This window comes from Euphorbia lathyris, chromosome 5 (genome assembly GCF_963576675.1).
Source record: "Euphorbia lathyris chromosome 5, ddEupLath1.1, whole genome shotgun sequence".
NCBI lineage: Eukaryota > Viridiplantae > Streptophyta > Magnoliopsida > Malpighiales > Euphorbiaceae > Euphorbia > Euphorbia lathyris.
This window is the reverse complement of record NC_088914.1, coordinates 86,921,452-86,938,501: the sequence shown is the minus strand read 5'-3', so window position 1 is coordinate 86,938,501 and position 17,050 is coordinate 86,921,452. Positions and strand designations below refer to the sequence as shown.

Below are 17,050 nucleotides of genomic sequence, written 5' to 3'. Positions count from 1 at the left end.
CACGCATATAAGAATGTTATTACATAATTCAAAAATAGATTAAAAAAGAAGTTATTGCTTGCTCAACTATACAATTTGTCTTCTCTAATCTAAGAACCGTATATCTCGATTTCGGTCGTTTTACTTTTTTTAAGACTCGTGCAATACATCTTCCGCATTTAACTTACTTTTTTGCAACCGAGTGATCAATTGATTACATTTTACGCAAGTTCAAGGGGCTAACTGAACATTTTATGCAAGTTGAGAGGGCTATCGGGACACTTTGAAAATTCAGTGAGCCCAATCAAGCTTTTTAGACAAGTTCAAGGAGCAAATGATATATTAAGCCTTTATTTAAAGTAAACATGTCCGACCAAAAAAAAAAGTAAATATGGCAGAACTCACATTTAAAATTACATATCATGGTATCGTCAATTTGCAGATGGATACTTGTGTTATTTTTTTTTTTTTTGTAAACACAAATCTATGGTTGCAAAATTTTACACGTTTTTTTAGTTTGCCTAATTTGACCGATAACGACCTCAAAATGAAATTTTTCAAGAATTAAAATTGTTTAGTATCGTATTTACTATGAAATCATAAGTTTTAGAGTTTTCTCTCTCTAAACATTAACTTTCTCTCTTATAAAAAAATACCAAATTACCTCTAACCTAAAAAGTTGAAGAATTAAATTTGCTTAAAATATCATTTCACTCTTGAAATTTTTCATCTCGATGTCGTTATCGGCCAAATTCTAATAAAGTGAATCCAAATGCAAAATTTTACAAACCACATTATTGAGTTTGTAAAAAAAAAAATATAACAGATACCCATCTATAAATCGGTGAAATTACAAGACATCTATATATAATAAACCTTTAAAATTGTTAATTTTTCATGTGTGGGAACACTAAATTGGAGAGAACAAATTTTCTCCCGAACCATTTACAAAAGTAAAAGAGGTTGACAAATTTGAAATATACAAATTGATCAACAACATTTAACACAATAATTTATAAAAAAGTTCTAGAGTTTAGAACTTGTGCAAAAAGAGAGGAGTAAACATATTACAAGTTAACTGATCTCTCACATTATTCTACTAATTTTTTTTCAATCAGATTGAATAACAACCGGAAAGGTGATTTACGAGATAAAATACTAACTATATCACTGAACTTTGGAGTATATTTCACAAAAGTTACTAAATTTCAAATTTAGTTTCAATAAAGTTATTTCAACAAACACTCACCCAAATATTGATATGCCAAAAACAGTTGATTATATGTCGACTAAGCGTCATATAGGATGTGACTCGCTTTTATGAAACATACTCCAAACTTCAGTAATTTATTTTAGACATCTAATGACACTTTTATTCCTAATATTCACAGTACTCTTGGGATCCAACGCAAACTTGTGATCTCCTACCTTCGGATTGTCCGGTCATCGGAAGAGTACGTTTATTCGTTCACGATATAGCTCATACTAATTAAGGTTGGAGTGGAGCTTAAGTATCACATCTTCTTGGTATGCCTTTTACAGAAAGCTTTTATTCTCCCGAGCCCTACTTCAAGGGATGAAGGTTCAACGGAAAAGGTTATACGAAGCCAATTCTTTGTACCGAGACAAACCCCTGCATACATATTACTTTTAAGGTAAACCAAGTGTCCTACCATTGTTATTAAAGGCGCATTAAGGCGTAAGGGGATATGAGTGAGTTTAAACACAGAAGGCGCATTAAAAGAATAAAAAAATTAAAATCTAAGATAATAAAATTTAAAATATAAGGAAAAGTTACTTTCTTTTTCTAAATTTAGAGATTAAATTTCTAATTTAGTGTTATATATCTCTCATTGAATCCAATGCTTTATTTTTATCCTAGTTGATCCTGATTTTAATAAATATATTGATTTTCACGCTGCAGATTCTAAAATCAAAATGCGTAAGTACTAAAACATAACAACATTCTTAATCATAAATTCTACGTTGAATATATGAGGGACCCTAAATTTGGATCACAAAACCGAGTGAACCCCTCATTTGGATCTCACGAGGAGATTTGAGAAAGTTATGTATATCACTTTAACCAAGTTCAAGGGTTAAAAGACTAATAAATCACTTTAAGTAAGTCTCAGTTGAAAAGACTAATAAATCACTTTAAATAAGATCAAGAGATCAATATGTAAGTTTAAAAGGCTAACGAAATATCTCTGAAGTTAAGGGAGTCCATTGATTTTTTGGGTCAAGTCAAATGGGTCTTCATGTACTTAGCCTAAATTCTACTTCATGTGGTCCATAATAGATGTCTTTTAAAGTTAATGCACGAGAATTAGGAAACGTAATTAATTTGAACTAAAAAACTTTGTTACTCTTATATTAATTGCAACCATTAATTAATTTTTATTTATTCCCAAAGTAAAAAGACAACTTAAGTAGGAATATAACTGGTAAAAGTCCATTAATTTGCATTGATTGAATCAAAACGTCATGTATTATGTAAAATAAAATTCTATAGAAAGATATCTATTGTGGAATGGAGGGAGTAACATATAATAAACCTCATTCTAAAGTTTTGGGCTTTTTAGATGAATATCATAATTGACTACAAAATTACAACTAAATCATATTATCAAATTTAATTCTCAATATGTCATTTTTTTATATACCAAATAAAATATGCTTTTACACCTAAAAAAAGCTCATAAGATTCAAACTCGTAACCTCTCAGTCACACAACAACAACGTTTACCGTTACACCAAGGCTCACCCTCATGCTTTTATACCTAATTTAAAAAATTTAAACTTCAATTCATAATATCAAACTCTAGACAATATACCTCTAATTTATAAAATTTAATCTTTAAAAATAATGATTTTATTAGTTTGACATAATTCAAAATTATGATTTGACATAATTGTAAATAGTTTTTCAAAATCAATTTCTATTTAAATTTCTCTAAAGGTTAAGTGTTTAACTAAATAGTTAAATCTCTTACGTTGACTAATAGCTACTTCTCATAAAAAAAAAAAGTCTCCAAATTCATCCATCATCATCATTCATCACCTAACATTATCAAATTCATGCATGTCATCATACTAATCTCCAAAGTCAGCTTCGCATTGTACATCCATCTATCTCTTCAAGTCTTTCTTCTTCTTTTTTGTTGTTTATTTTGGACATTAAAGAAACCCATAGGACACATGGCCAGGGCCGGAGACAGCCCAGAGTCTGGAGGCCCGGTCTCCAGCACCACCCCTGAATAATAGTGTTGCAGCCTCAGATAATCCAGCTAAGAAAGTTATATTTATACTTATAACTTAGGACATGATTATATAAACATAGTTGAAGCCAAAAAAAAAAAATGGTCACCCCTAACGAGCTGGACTTTGGAAAATTAGCTGTCTAAATATGAAATCATGGCTCCGCCACTGCACATGGCGCACCTCTTATAACCAGGCAAAGGCGCGCCTAGGCAACAACGCGTGTCTTAAGGGGTTCTAAGGCGCTCGGCCTAGTGCCTTGTGTACCTGGAGCTTAAGGCGCGTCTTTAACAACTATAATCCTAGTACAACATTTTTAAAAATATTGTTGTTACCTGGTAGAACAATGACTGATTCCTCTTTAGCGAGCTTGAGACAGAAATCAAAGTCATCCTTAATGCCTTCCAATTGTGACAAATCAAGTTTTGTCTGTTGCAAAGTTTTCTGTTCAGTGATAGTCCTTTTCGAGAGTTCCTATATTAAGCACCCAGTCTTCCATATCACTTGGAGGACCTCAATTCACATTTTGACACGTGTACTGTTATATGTATGGAACCTCTTATAATATGTGTGGGTTCATATTACACATGTCAAAATATGTATGGAAAGTCCTCCGTTTGACATGAAGAACCGGGTGCTTCTAATAATTTCCCCCTTCTCGGTGTGTGAAGAGAAAGAAAATATGAATCTTACCATTATAAACATAGAACCTTGTGGTTTTGTAGGGCAAGTGATGCAAGGGATGTCCTGAATTCTCTCATAGCACACATCTGCAGCCTCTCTCAACAAGTTAATAATTCTCACAAAGAAATCTTTCCCCGTTTTCTCCAGGATTTGTGGAACTGCGCCCTGATATGAAGCAAACATTTATTATACTTCAAGAAACCAGCAAGAATAATTGTTTAAGCTAAAAGGCAACATCAACGTTATGTTCCGACAATGATATAGTCAAACTTGTTCTTTGATTTGGACTTCAATGTTACAATATAAAATTAAGTGGCTATAATATTAGTAGTGATGTAGTTCAGCGGCTATGGATGTATTTTACCCGAGAAAGATTTTACGAAGAAACATAAGTTACAAACCTGAATGAAAGTGACAGGATCAGAGGAGATGTTGAGATAGTTAATTATTGAATCAATAACCTGAGAACAAATCACAAAATAAAATGTAAAACCAAGAGAAAGATATAGTCAAATAGAAATTGTTAGGACCTGACCTATCATGGTTCTGATACCGTTCATTAGGAATTGGATCGGTAGTTGATTATATAACAAGTTTGATATACAAAACAAGAAATTAGACATGCAATCACAAATAAAAGATTTACATGATTTGACTACTTTTGCCTAAATCCAGGAGCGAAGAGGATCGCATAAATTGGTAAGTTGGTTGGTACAAGAGCTATGATATTCAGACTCTTCATTTTGGCTGTCATACCAGTATCAGCATGATATTGATAGGCTGTATATAATTAAGATATTATATTATGTTATGTCTGTATATATTATGTTATGTCTATATATGTAATTATACATGTTGGCTGTCTATATATGACACTGACACTGGTATGAAATCTGTGTCAGACAAGGGTTGAAGAACATAGGCTACGGTTGTTGGAGAGCAGTTATTCTCTTAAAGAATTTGAAGCCTCCTCTAACTTCGAAGAATTTGAAGCGTTTTGTATTGGTAACCAAAAACAAACAATAAGCATCTTTAATTCTCTAATCCTTTTTCTTCCCTCCTAAACCCTAATTGCTCCTACAGTATAAAATCTTCACCAAGAAATCAAAATTCCAGTATCCCGGTAAATTTGCAAGCTTGCCGTACTGGATACTCGGATCTATACCAGTATCGGATACGAGTTCCCGAGTCCATGTAACATAATACAAGAGTAAGAAATCTCATCCTTCACCTAAGTGTGTAACTCTCAAATGTCATAACACCCATTACACCCAAAATCACACATGCATATCCCAAGAGCACAAGCTCAAAAACTCTAAATGCAAATAAATAAGCAAATAACTCTTACTTGTATAAGCCTAAAAGTATAAACTTTTTTTCAAGTAGGACAAACGAAATAAGATTCTAGACATACTTTAACAGCAATCATACTCACACAAGCTAAAAGAGGAAAAGAGAGAGAGAGAGTAGCTAACCCCAGATTTTTGGAGGATGCCACTGGGATCAGCAGCAGCAAGCCAACCAAGTCTCCAACCAGGAACGATCCATCTCTTTGATAAGGAGCCAAGGGTAATGACAGGCACAATTGAACCAAACACTCCCATTGGCACAAATGGGTTACTCCCAAATGCAAGATGAGCATATACTTCATCAGCAATCACCAAAATTCCAGCCTTTTTAGCTGTCTCTGCAACCTATTATTCAACAAAGCAACTAACTGAGAACAGCTTTTTAGAAATAACAGAACATTTCCATACAATGGCATAAACGAGGATCTGAAACAGAAGGAAAGACAAGTAGCTTAACCCACATTCTTCAAATGTTCATGGGTGTAGACATTTCCACAAGGATTTCCAGGGTTGATGATAACCATGGCAACAGTATTTTCATCTGCTTGAGCCTCAACTGCTTCAAGATCAACTTCCCAGCCTCTTTCTGCTAGAAGATCAAAATAGCGAAACTCAAGTTTAAACCGCGCAGCAAGGGCTTCATAGTATGGGAAACCTGGTCTTGGAAATAGAATGTTAGCTCCGGGTCGACTTAGAGCCGCAATTGAGACTTCAATAGCTTGTAGGCTTCCAAGTGTAATGAAAACATCATCTGGAGATAACTGGTAAGGCAGGTCTCGGTTAAGATAATCTGCAACAGCCCTGTTAGAGTCCAGAACCACAAAAGAGCTCAAAATTACTGTTTAAAGTGTCATCTAACATCTATTTATGATTAAACTTGTTATGAGTATATCTCTTTGACTAATAGAGAGAAAATAATGTAAATACATAGTTACATAAAAATTACCAAGCAATGATAGATATCAATAGAAAAGATAGTATTCTCAAAAAAAAAAGTCTTACTAACAACTGTGTAACTTTCCTCGTTATGCAAAATAGGGGTGTTCGACAGATGGTTCGGTTTAACCGAAATGAAATAACCGAATACCGAATGTGTCTATTAAAAATTCATGGTTATAAATTAAAAAAATTCATGGTCCTAGCTCACAATATAGATTGAATGTACAGTAATATCGTATTATTGTTCATTATTAAACATTTAAATTAATAATCTTTTAAAAAAAACTAAAACAATTTATACAATAAAATAACAAACCTTTTCACAGTGAGCTTGATCCACAAACTCTCCAGAATTAATAATAGTAGAAGAAAGTGGTAGACAGTAGAAAAGTTAGAGTTGCATACTTACTCATTGTTCTTGAAAAAAAGATAAAATTATAATTGTAGATTGAACATAAAAAAGTTAGACTAATAACTTTCGTTTCAAGAGGGGTATTGAATAGATTTTATTAATTCAAAAATTGCAAACTGTTAAATCCGATAATTAATAGATAACTAATAATAATAAATTGAATTCATCTTTCTTTGGGTAGGTTCGGTTAATTTGTTTATTTTATTAAAAACCGAACCGACCGATATTACCGATACATGTCAATATTGAAAACCGAAACCAAGTCTAATAAATCGAAATACATAGGTTTGATCGGTTATTTCAGTTCGATTCGGTTTTTGCCCTAATGCAAAACACCCAAATGTTGATAGGGCAATATATGGCAATTTTTGTACTCAACCTTTTTTCATTTAGGTCTTTAACTAATGAGAGATTGACAGGGGATAGAGAGCAAGGAGAAAAAGAGAAAGGAATGAGGGAGAAAAAGAAAGGCGGCAGCAAGATCAGGTAGCCAGGGAAGGCTGCCGGAGGGAGGTGAGTGACGTACACAAATGGAAAAGGAAAGGAAACTAAGGAGAGTGAGGCACACAAGGGGGAGTGAGACTTTGTTTAAAGTGTGGGCTCAAGTTATTCGGTTATTAAAATTTTATTCTATCATTTTTCCTTTTCAGTCCTTCATTAATTAAAATTATCTTTTTATCCCTCAACATTATATATAGACAAGTGCTCATGTTACTTTTGAGGTATAATTTTAGGTGGCAACAATACTACATGTTACACATGCTCTAATTTACCCCCATTTTTTCCCTGTAGGTCTTACTCTAGTGCAAAAGTTTTGCACATTAAAATAAAGTATAAAAACAAAAAAGGTGCACAATAGGCAATTAGGCATGCATCAGCCACGATAGAAGAAGACAATCATGGTCATCCAGTATGAATCCATGACATCAACCACAACAAAAGAAAAAACAAATCCCACCCTGGAAAAAGGGAAAATTGTGAAATAATCAAAATTGTTTGAATCCATGACATCAAACCGTATACACAGTTAGGTTATGAGATTTTTTTTTCCAACCAAATTACTCTTTTTTTTTTAGCCAATAAAAAAAAGAGTAATTTGGTTGGAAAAAAAAAATTATTCAAGACGTAATAAATTATTAGCCAACCAAATTACTCAAGACATAATAAATTATATATATATAATTTAAAATTATAAACTAACTATACATTATGTCATTTGAAAATTGAAATTGTATTTTTCAACTGCTTAATAAATTCATCAACACTCGTGTAATGTCTAATTATAACAATTTCTACATCAAGTTAATAATATTTCAAAGTTAACATTTTTATTATTTAAGTGAAAAAAATCACTAAATTATGAAAGTAATAAAATATAAGATCCAATTTTTTTCAAAAATAATTTTTTTAACTTTTCCAATTTTTTTCAAAAATAATTTTTTTTACTTTTTCTTTTTTCTATTTAATTTTTAAAAAATAAAAAATTGGGATCACCCAAATCCTAATTGGACCGTTGTTAAAGATTAATACATCCAATAAAACTAGATAAAACAACTGAAAACCTAACCAGTTCTTGGTCCGACTAGTTAGACCCCACCGATATCAAGCAACAACAAAGCCATTGAAAAAGATATCGCTTTACATTCCATATCTACCTATAGTTCACTTAGAATCTATGTTGTAGGGTCCCTTAGTTTTTAGTTTCTGTTTATTTCTTTTTCATATCATCGTGTGTTTGTCAATAGACAATAGTTTAATAATTAATGTTTTATACAATTATAAATAAAGCAATAAATAAAATAAAAATTATAATATAAAAACTAATAGAAATAATTTAAATAACTAAAAAAAATTAAAATGTTTTGTGAAAATAGAAAAAGAAATGTTTCCATAAAAGAATCTTGTTAATTTCTTTTGTGAAAATAGAAAAGGTCATTTTTAACCAAATTAAATAAATAAAAATCGTTAAGAAGCTCCAAAAGAAATGTTTCCATAAAGAATCTTGTTTTACAAATCTAACATCTTTGAAAAACTAAAATCAGGCTACAATAAACAAAACCTTGAGTTTAAAACTGAGTAAATTACATCCATGGTCACTAAACTTTTTCAATTTTAACATTGTGGTCACTGAACTTCAATTCTTAACGGTATTATAACAAAACTTTTACATTTTTTTAACACAGGTGACCACTCAACTTTAACTAACTCCTCAAAATAACCACTAACGACTAACGACCTCAACATGAAAATATTCAACAATTAAAATTTGCTCAAAATGACATTTAATATGAAAACATATTTTTTATTTTTCAAAATCATCTTATTAGAGTTTTCTCTATCTAAAAATGCATTCTCTTTCTTAATAAAACAATACTTAAATAACCTCAAAACGAAAAAAAAAATCAAAAATTAAAAAGGCTTGAATTTTTTAGTTTGAGATGATCAACAACAATCATCTTGAGGTATTGAGTAGTAGCCATTATGTAAAGTTAAGATACAGTTGAAAATTGAGGTTGATTACCATAACGTTAAGAATGAATAGAATTCAGTGTTCAACGTCATTTTCCCTTTTAAAATTTCTGATGCTTTGGGAAATGTGTGCAAAACCGAAATACTCCTAAACTCAGAAACAAACAAAACCTTGATTTTAAAAGTTGTCGCGATTTGGGAAATGACAATCGTAAATTAAGAAATTCCATCACAAGTATCAGTCAATCCTATATATGCATCTAACAGTATCCTTATGTTAACATAGCTTAGAATTAATTTGTTGAATCAAATGAGAATAAACCACAACGAACGAGATATACCTAATTCCTTCCATTAAAACTTCAACGGCGATAAATCGAAGAAACTCAAATCTACGAACACAAACTGTTTGATAAAAGTTTCAAATGAATAATTACCTCCTAGCAGGAAGAATGCCAACAGTTGGAGCGTAGCAATTATACTTGGCAGACTTGACAGCGTCGACAATGGCGTCTTCGGATATAGAAGTTGTACGGAAGGAAGGGAAGGCAGAAGGATCGCCATGGCCGAGAGGAATAACTGCTCTATCGTCTTCTTTATTGAGATTCGACATTAACACGTTGAGGACACCACGAACAGTTACTGCAGAGACGGTGGCTAGGTCATTGTTGAACTGAAACCCCCATTTTTTCGATCCGTTCTCCATTTTCAGTGACACTGTTGAGAAGTGGAGAAGGAGAGGGGAAATGTATATAAGCACAGCAAATTTATAACGTTAAATGAGGAAAAAGACGATTGTGTATTGTATTGTTATATCCGCCTCAGGATATTTTGGTACATTTTAGTGTGTAGGGTAATAATTTCAACGTTTATCTTACTGTATATATACTAAGATTTTGGGATTTCATTCAATAATAGTAATTTTTTGCTTTTGAGAAAAAAATTATGCTCAAGTGAAGTTACAACAATACCCTTAATAAAATAATATGAGTAATAGGTTTTTTTTTAGACAGGAAATTCCATCTTCTCTCTCTTATGTTTTAAATAACTTTCCTCATATCAAAAACCACAGCTCTTAAATTTAAAAGGTGATAAAAATACATACGACCCGATTATATGATATGTGTTTGGATTTTTTTTGGTAGAAATAAGAAAACAAAAATAAACAGAACAAAAACCTATCCCGGGATTAGCCTTGAAAAGCTAACCCGTGTTTGGATTTAGTGTAGTAGGTAATATGTCATTTTTTTATTGATATGAAACTGATACGCAAATTTTTAGATTGGATTAGGGTTGATATACTAACTCGAAAGCGACACGAAATGACAGAAATATTTAAAATTATTATTATATTCTTTCATATTTTTATATATCATTTTATTAATAAAGATAATAAAATTATAATTATTACATGCAAATGTGATTCGAAACACCTAAATTGTTATAAACATATTACATTACTTTTTAATATGATATTAGCAGACTTTTCGATTGTTTGTATTAACATACTAATATAAAAATTACATAAAGTATTTAAAAAAAAATATTATATCTTCTTATATTTTTAAAAATTATCATTAATATATATACATAATAAAATTTACAGTTAACCAAGAACACAAAATCGACATTAATCTGAATATGTTAACATGATTATATTACGAAAGTTTTTGGGTTGGATTTTGGATTTACTCTACAAAAATGACATGATACGAATATGAAATTATCAGGTCTACTAAATCTCTTCTAATTAATATTCCTTTCTATTTTTAAAAAGTCTAATCATTGGTGATACAAATCTGTGTAAAATAGTTTATTGAACTAAATGGATCCAAAGTAAACTAAATTGTTTATTGAACTAAAGAGCCCAAACAACCTGTGCAAAATAGTTTACTGAACTAAATGGATCCAAATTGTTAACTTATTATGTTTTATTTTAGGGTAAATAATTGTCTTTTTTATCAAATATAATGTTTAGTTTCTTTATTTTGAAAAATATATTATAAGGTTGTTATTTTTTTTGTCAATAACCATTTGATCTTTTTGTTTATTTTTTTTAAAAAAAATTAATCGAACATATCTTAACTTTTAGGACAGTCATAACAAATATAAAATGATCATTTTATTTTGTTTATCTGTTTATGCCAAATATGATGGTTAAAAATCTAAAAAAAATAGACAGATCGATCAAATAGTTAATATTGACAAAAAAAAATAACAATCTTATAATGTGTTTTTCAAAATCGAATAACTAAACAGTTTGTTAGATAATAAAGAAGAGACTAATAAATTACTTACCCTTTATTTTATCTTCGCAGACTCATGTTTGATGAATGATAAGTGGGAGAGTATCACGTCCGTATCTTTCAAATCTTTATTTTTTGAGAAATAGATTTTAATATATATATATTGAAAGTATTCATTTTTTTTTATAATTGGGAGGCAAAAGCTCTAACAAATGCACCAGTCATCCGGAGAACACACGTGTTACTCATATCAGAAAATAAAATGTCCTGAATGTCTACATGAGACTCCTCACACTCATGAAAACCCAAAGACAATTGTCCTGCGTAGTTAGCCATCCAATCAGCAGTCATATTCCCCTCGCGAAGAACATGGACCAGACTCACCTCCCAGTTACGGTTGTAAATATTTCAACACTGCTCAATAAGCCAATAAAATCTAAGACGGCTCGTCCCCTCCTCCCCTAATCATCCTAATGACGCTGAAAGAGTCAAGTTCAAAAATAACTGTTCGATACCCTCTATCCCAAGCAACATGCAAACCGAAATACAGTTCCCATAACTTGGCGAAAAATGCCATGCAGTATCCCAAGTTAATCGTGAAACCACCTAGCCAATTTAAATTAATGTTTTTCGGTGCAAATTAAAAGTTTTAGGTATGTTTTATAAAAAGTTATAAACTTAAGGACTAAAATCAACCTTATTTCATATTACCAAATTATATACGAATTTGTAATTAAAAAGAATAATTATTATTATAACAAAAAAATAAATATAAATATATATTAAAAAAACAAAATGTGGCACATTCAAGGTTTTATGTGTCCACTTTAGATCTTAGTAAAAACTAATAGGTGGCAATCTTTGTTTATGTGTCAATTTCACATTTAATTGGTATTTTTAAATGTAGGAGGTGGCTAACCTTGAAAAGAATAAAATAAATAGTTCAATTTTCTTTATATATAGTATATAATTAGGTTTTAAAAGAGGAAGCATGGACTTTTCCTTTTTTATCTAGGTTTTCGAATAGCGGGTAATATTTAATATTATTTTCTCTTTAACATAATTATAACTAGATAGTTATATATTATTCGATAGATGATCATTTGACAGGAATTAATGTTAGTAAATTATTAAATTATTACAGTTTAAATTTTATATATTGAAAAACAATAATAATATAAAGAAATTAAAAATAAAAATTTATATAAATAGATTCCTAGTAGTATTACGAATCTAATTAAACCTTTGGTCGGAATTAAGATATCAGTTTAATGTTATACGTTACAATTAAAGAAATTGAAAATGAAATTAGTATTTATAAGACTCCAATTAGTATCACGAGTTTAAAGTATAATCGGTCCAAAACTACGTTGGTATAAAGTAGAATATAAAATTAGTACAAGAATTTGAATATAAAATTAGTAGTACAATATAACGAGTTTAACGGTTCGGTCTAAAATAACTATACCAATTAAGTGTTACACGCAACTATTCCAATGACAGATAAAAATAAGTTTCATAAAAAAAATTAGTTTTAAATTTAGTTTTAAATTATTTATATAATATTTAAGTGATCTTTTGGTTTTAATTGTTATTTAAAATATTTAAATACTATGGATTTTGTTTGTCGAATAATTATTTGAAAAATGATTATTTATGATTGTGATACTTTGAAATTGGATCGAGAAAATATATCTGACAATTTTATGCGAATTGTTTTTGGATTGAGAAACTTGTTATTATTTATGTGATTTGGATTGAAGTCCAAATTTGATTTTTATGAGTTGTGATATTTTGAAATATAGATAAAATGCTTTGTCCATCTAGGATTGTCCGGAGTAGTAATTGAAAGACCATGTCTAAGGGCGGTATAGCTAGAGTGTACGGCTAATAGTCCTAACATTGGGCAATGAAAGAGATGTCTCGATTATTGATACTGTTACTATTACGATAAACTACACAGGTGGAATTTGAAGATGGACATATGAGTTTTGTATTACGTTTTGGTAATGCTTGATGATTTGGAATATAATATTATTTGATTATGAGCCAATTTGATAAAAAAAAAAGTTTATTTGGTTAGGAGTCGTTTTGGTAAACAATTTATTTGATTACGGTTTTTATTATTTATTTTGATTTGATTTGATAACATAAGTTTTAAGCTTAGAATTTTATACTGCTGGATTTGATAAAATTCGGTAAAATATTCGTAAATATATTTTAAGTAGATTATTTTATATGAAATATTAAATAAATTCAGGATACTAAACATTGGTTTATGCTCAATAATTGTACTATAAAAAATAAAATTATATAGTAATAAAGTGAAATATACAATTAAATCATCGACGTGTCAATCAGAGTGTCAATAGGTTAAGAGAAATATAAATATACCAACGTAGGTAGAACTACATGGCTTTGATTTCCAATTTAAAAATTAAAAAATGGTTCGGGATACGTAGGAAGCTTGATAGAATTGTCGAGTCTAAGCCAAATAATAAATAAATTTTAAATAATCTAAATAAACATTTTTCCTATTTGAAGAATATATTAAGTTAACAAATAATTCGATGGAATTACTTTGATAAATTAATGATTCGGAATATCACAAGTCCCCAAACAGGGCCCAAAGGCCCAAGAAGCAAGGCTCGTGAAGCCACCTCAGCTCACTATAAATACCCCCAACATAGGGAAGGTAAAGACACTCTCTCACTCACTACTAAATCGGGTACCCCCTAAGCTCCTCGATTATTTGCTTTAGTAATCTTCTCGAACGTCTAACTGTCTTGATCGTCGGAGTGTTCACAGGGACCGCTCCCCGCGCAGAGACGAGAACCAAGGACCAAGAGGATCCTCGAGGGCAGCCCGAATCACTGTAGGACATTCCCTAATTATTTGGTGCGGTGAGCGTGGACTACAAGTGATTTTCAAAGTGTTCAGCAAGATGCAGACGCTAACTGAGTCCACTCCGACCGGAGTGCCAAACGCCGCAGCCACCAGTTCTATGACCAGGGAAGCGCGTCCCACGCTATCCACCCTAATTTCTCCTAGGAACCTGGCTCCGCTGAAGGAGGAAGTGGATCTCGAGGAGGAAGGAGCGTACAACACCTCGCAACTCCTCAGCGCCATACGAGGTTTTCAGACAACTCAGGCCATTCACACGGAAACTCAAATGAAGGTCATGGAGCAGCAACAAAGCCTGCAGGAGGAGAAGGTTAAAATCCGGCAATACCTCAAAGAAGCCGCGACACCACAGCAAACAGGCATGGTTATGAGCAGATCACCAGCCCTAGAGGCGCTTTCCGACAGACGACACGAACCCGTCGCGACTGCACTAGGAGCAAGAGGCGCGACATCCGGGGGACCACTAACCACCGGCGACGAGGACCTGCTAGAGCAGAAGATCCAGTGATTTTTAGACAAGAGGGCGCTCGGGGGAGTGATGGGGTGGAAGCATCACCTCCAGCAAAACTCCGCTGGTGCAGAGAATCATTGAAACGAGGTTCCCTCGTGACTGGAAAGCCCCGCATTTGTCCCAGTATTCGGGAACCGAAGACCCGAATGATCACGTGGCTTCTTTTATGAGCACCATCAACCTCTACTCCAAGGACGAGGACATCATGTGCAAGGTTTTCCCCACTACACTTTCCGCGAGTTCGCAGGAGTGGTATCGAGGACTGGCTCTCGAGTCCATCGATTCCTTCGACCTCTTAAAAGTCCTTTTTCTCTCTAGGTTAACGAAGATTAGCTCGGACCTTAATGGACTCAAACAGCGGACGACCGAGCCGCTGCGAAATTTCCTATCCAGGTTCCACCACATGGCCTCTCAGGTTAAAGGCCTCAATCTAGAAGTGGCCCACGATGCCCTCGCAAAGGGCACCTCGAGCCCTTAAACAAAAGTGCTTCAAAAAGATGCCTCAATCCTTTGAAGAGCTCATGACCATGGCACAGACCTTCGTCAGGTACGACGACTGTGATCGACCTGCAGGGTACGAGGAATCGGAAAAAGACAAAGCCCGAGGAGACTCCCGGAGAGAGGAGAAAGGCAAGCTGACCAGGGAGGCCCAAGACGGAGGACGGACCCATAGGGAGCCCCTTTACCTTTTCCCGTGCGGGTAGAGTCGGTGAACTTAGAGCGCAGGGGTGACCGGTCCCGAGGGAAGGAGGTGCACTATGTCACTCAGAACCCAGCTCGGTGATACGCACACCTGACCCTGCCGGCGGACAAAGGGAAGACCCGCATCGAGAAGGAATACTGCAAATACCATAAATCCTCCGGACAGTCCACGAAGAACTGTTATCAACTGCAGAAGGAAGTTGAACGAATCACACAACAAGGTGCCCCGCCAAGACCCATTAGGCAAAGAGAGAAAAGCCCGAAGCAGTGCGAAGTTGGCCGAGCAGAGGAACCGAAAAGACCAAGGTTCCACGGGGAGATTCATGTCATAAGAGAGGGAACATCGGCGCTCTGCCCCCATCCGGAGACCTCCAGGAAGAGAAAAACAGTCAATCGGACCCTGACACTACAGCCACCACTCTGAACCAGCCACTCGGAGGCCCTCATTATCACTGTCAACATCGCCAGCTTTAAGGTGCACCGGGTGCTAGTTGACACGGGGAGCTCGGTAAATTTGCTGACCTGGACAGCGCTGCGCGCTATGAAAAATACCCACACTGCCCTCCACGCGGGAACTTTTCCCCTGGTAGGGTTGTCAGAGATAGAAGTCCCCGTCAAAGGGATCACCTCTCTCCCTACGATCCTCGGTGAAGGTGGTGAAAAGACAGAAAGCACCATCGAATGGGTAGTGGTGGACATCCCTTTAGCCTACAACGCTATCATCGGAAGACCCCTGCTGGCTAGCTTCAAGGCTGTGATTGACATCTTCGACTTATGCCTGACCCTACCACATCAAAGCGGCAAGATCACCATCCATAGAGACCGCATCTTGGCTAAGAAACTGCAATGGGAGGCAACTCAACCTCGGACGGCACTCTATCTTGAGGACGGTCTGATGGATATAAAGGGGTACAGTCGATTGAGCCGGTCGAAGACTACCCGGTTGGGGAGAGCAAGACACTAAAGATCGGCACTAAGCTACAGCCTCAGCTAGCCGATGAAATCAAGGTCGTTCTCACTAAACACTCAGACGTGTTCGCTTGGTGCACCGAAGAAATCACGGGCGTTTCACCCGAGCAGGCAACTCATAAGTTGAATATCGATCCTTCTGTCGAGCCTCTAAAACAGAAGAAGCGGGCACAAGCAATGGACAAACAGGCAACTCATAAGTTGAATATCCGGATTCGCTTGCTAATGTTGTACTTGTAAAGAAAGCTAGTGGAAAGTACCGCATGTGTGTAGATTTTACCGATGTTAATAAAGCATGTCCCAAAGATTCTTACCCGCTGCCTAACATAGATCAACTTCTCGATCAAACGGCAGGACGCAAAATCCTATCCCAGTTTGATGCCATAGTCGGTTTCCAGCAAATACCCCTAGACCCAGCTGATGCTGAGAAAACCTCCTTCATAACACATGAAGGCACATATTGCTACAACATAATGCCTTTCGGCCTAAAGAACGCAGGAGCCACCTATCAGCGGCTGATAGACAAGATGTTTTCTCACCTCATTGGCAAGACAATACAAGTATACATCGACGACATGGTCGTCATGAGCACGGAGGAAAGCGATCACCCGCGCGACTTGGCAGA

At 34.1% G+C, this 17,050-nt stretch overlaps 1 protein-coding gene across 1 annotated transcript; it reads right to left on the bottom strand.

Moving 5' to 3' along the window:
• Window positions 1–896: 896 nt before the first annotated feature.
• LOC136228781 (nicotianamine aminotransferase 1-like) lies at window positions 897–9,849 on the bottom strand. Its single transcript, XM_066017259.1, has 7 exons — window positions 9,531–9,849; window positions 5,735–6,074; window positions 5,400–5,618; window positions 4,326–4,385; window positions 3,934–4,089; window positions 3,576–3,669; window positions 897–1,612 (listed from the first exon to the last, which is right to left on the bottom strand). Exons 1-7 carry the CDS (start codon window positions 9,797–9,799, stop codon window positions 1,494–1,496), a joined length of 1,257 nt encoding a protein of 418 aa, XP_065873331.1. The 5' UTR covers window positions 9,800–9,849; the 3' UTR covers window positions 897–1,493.
• Between the last annotated feature and the right edge of the window lie 7,201 nt (window positions 9,850–17,050).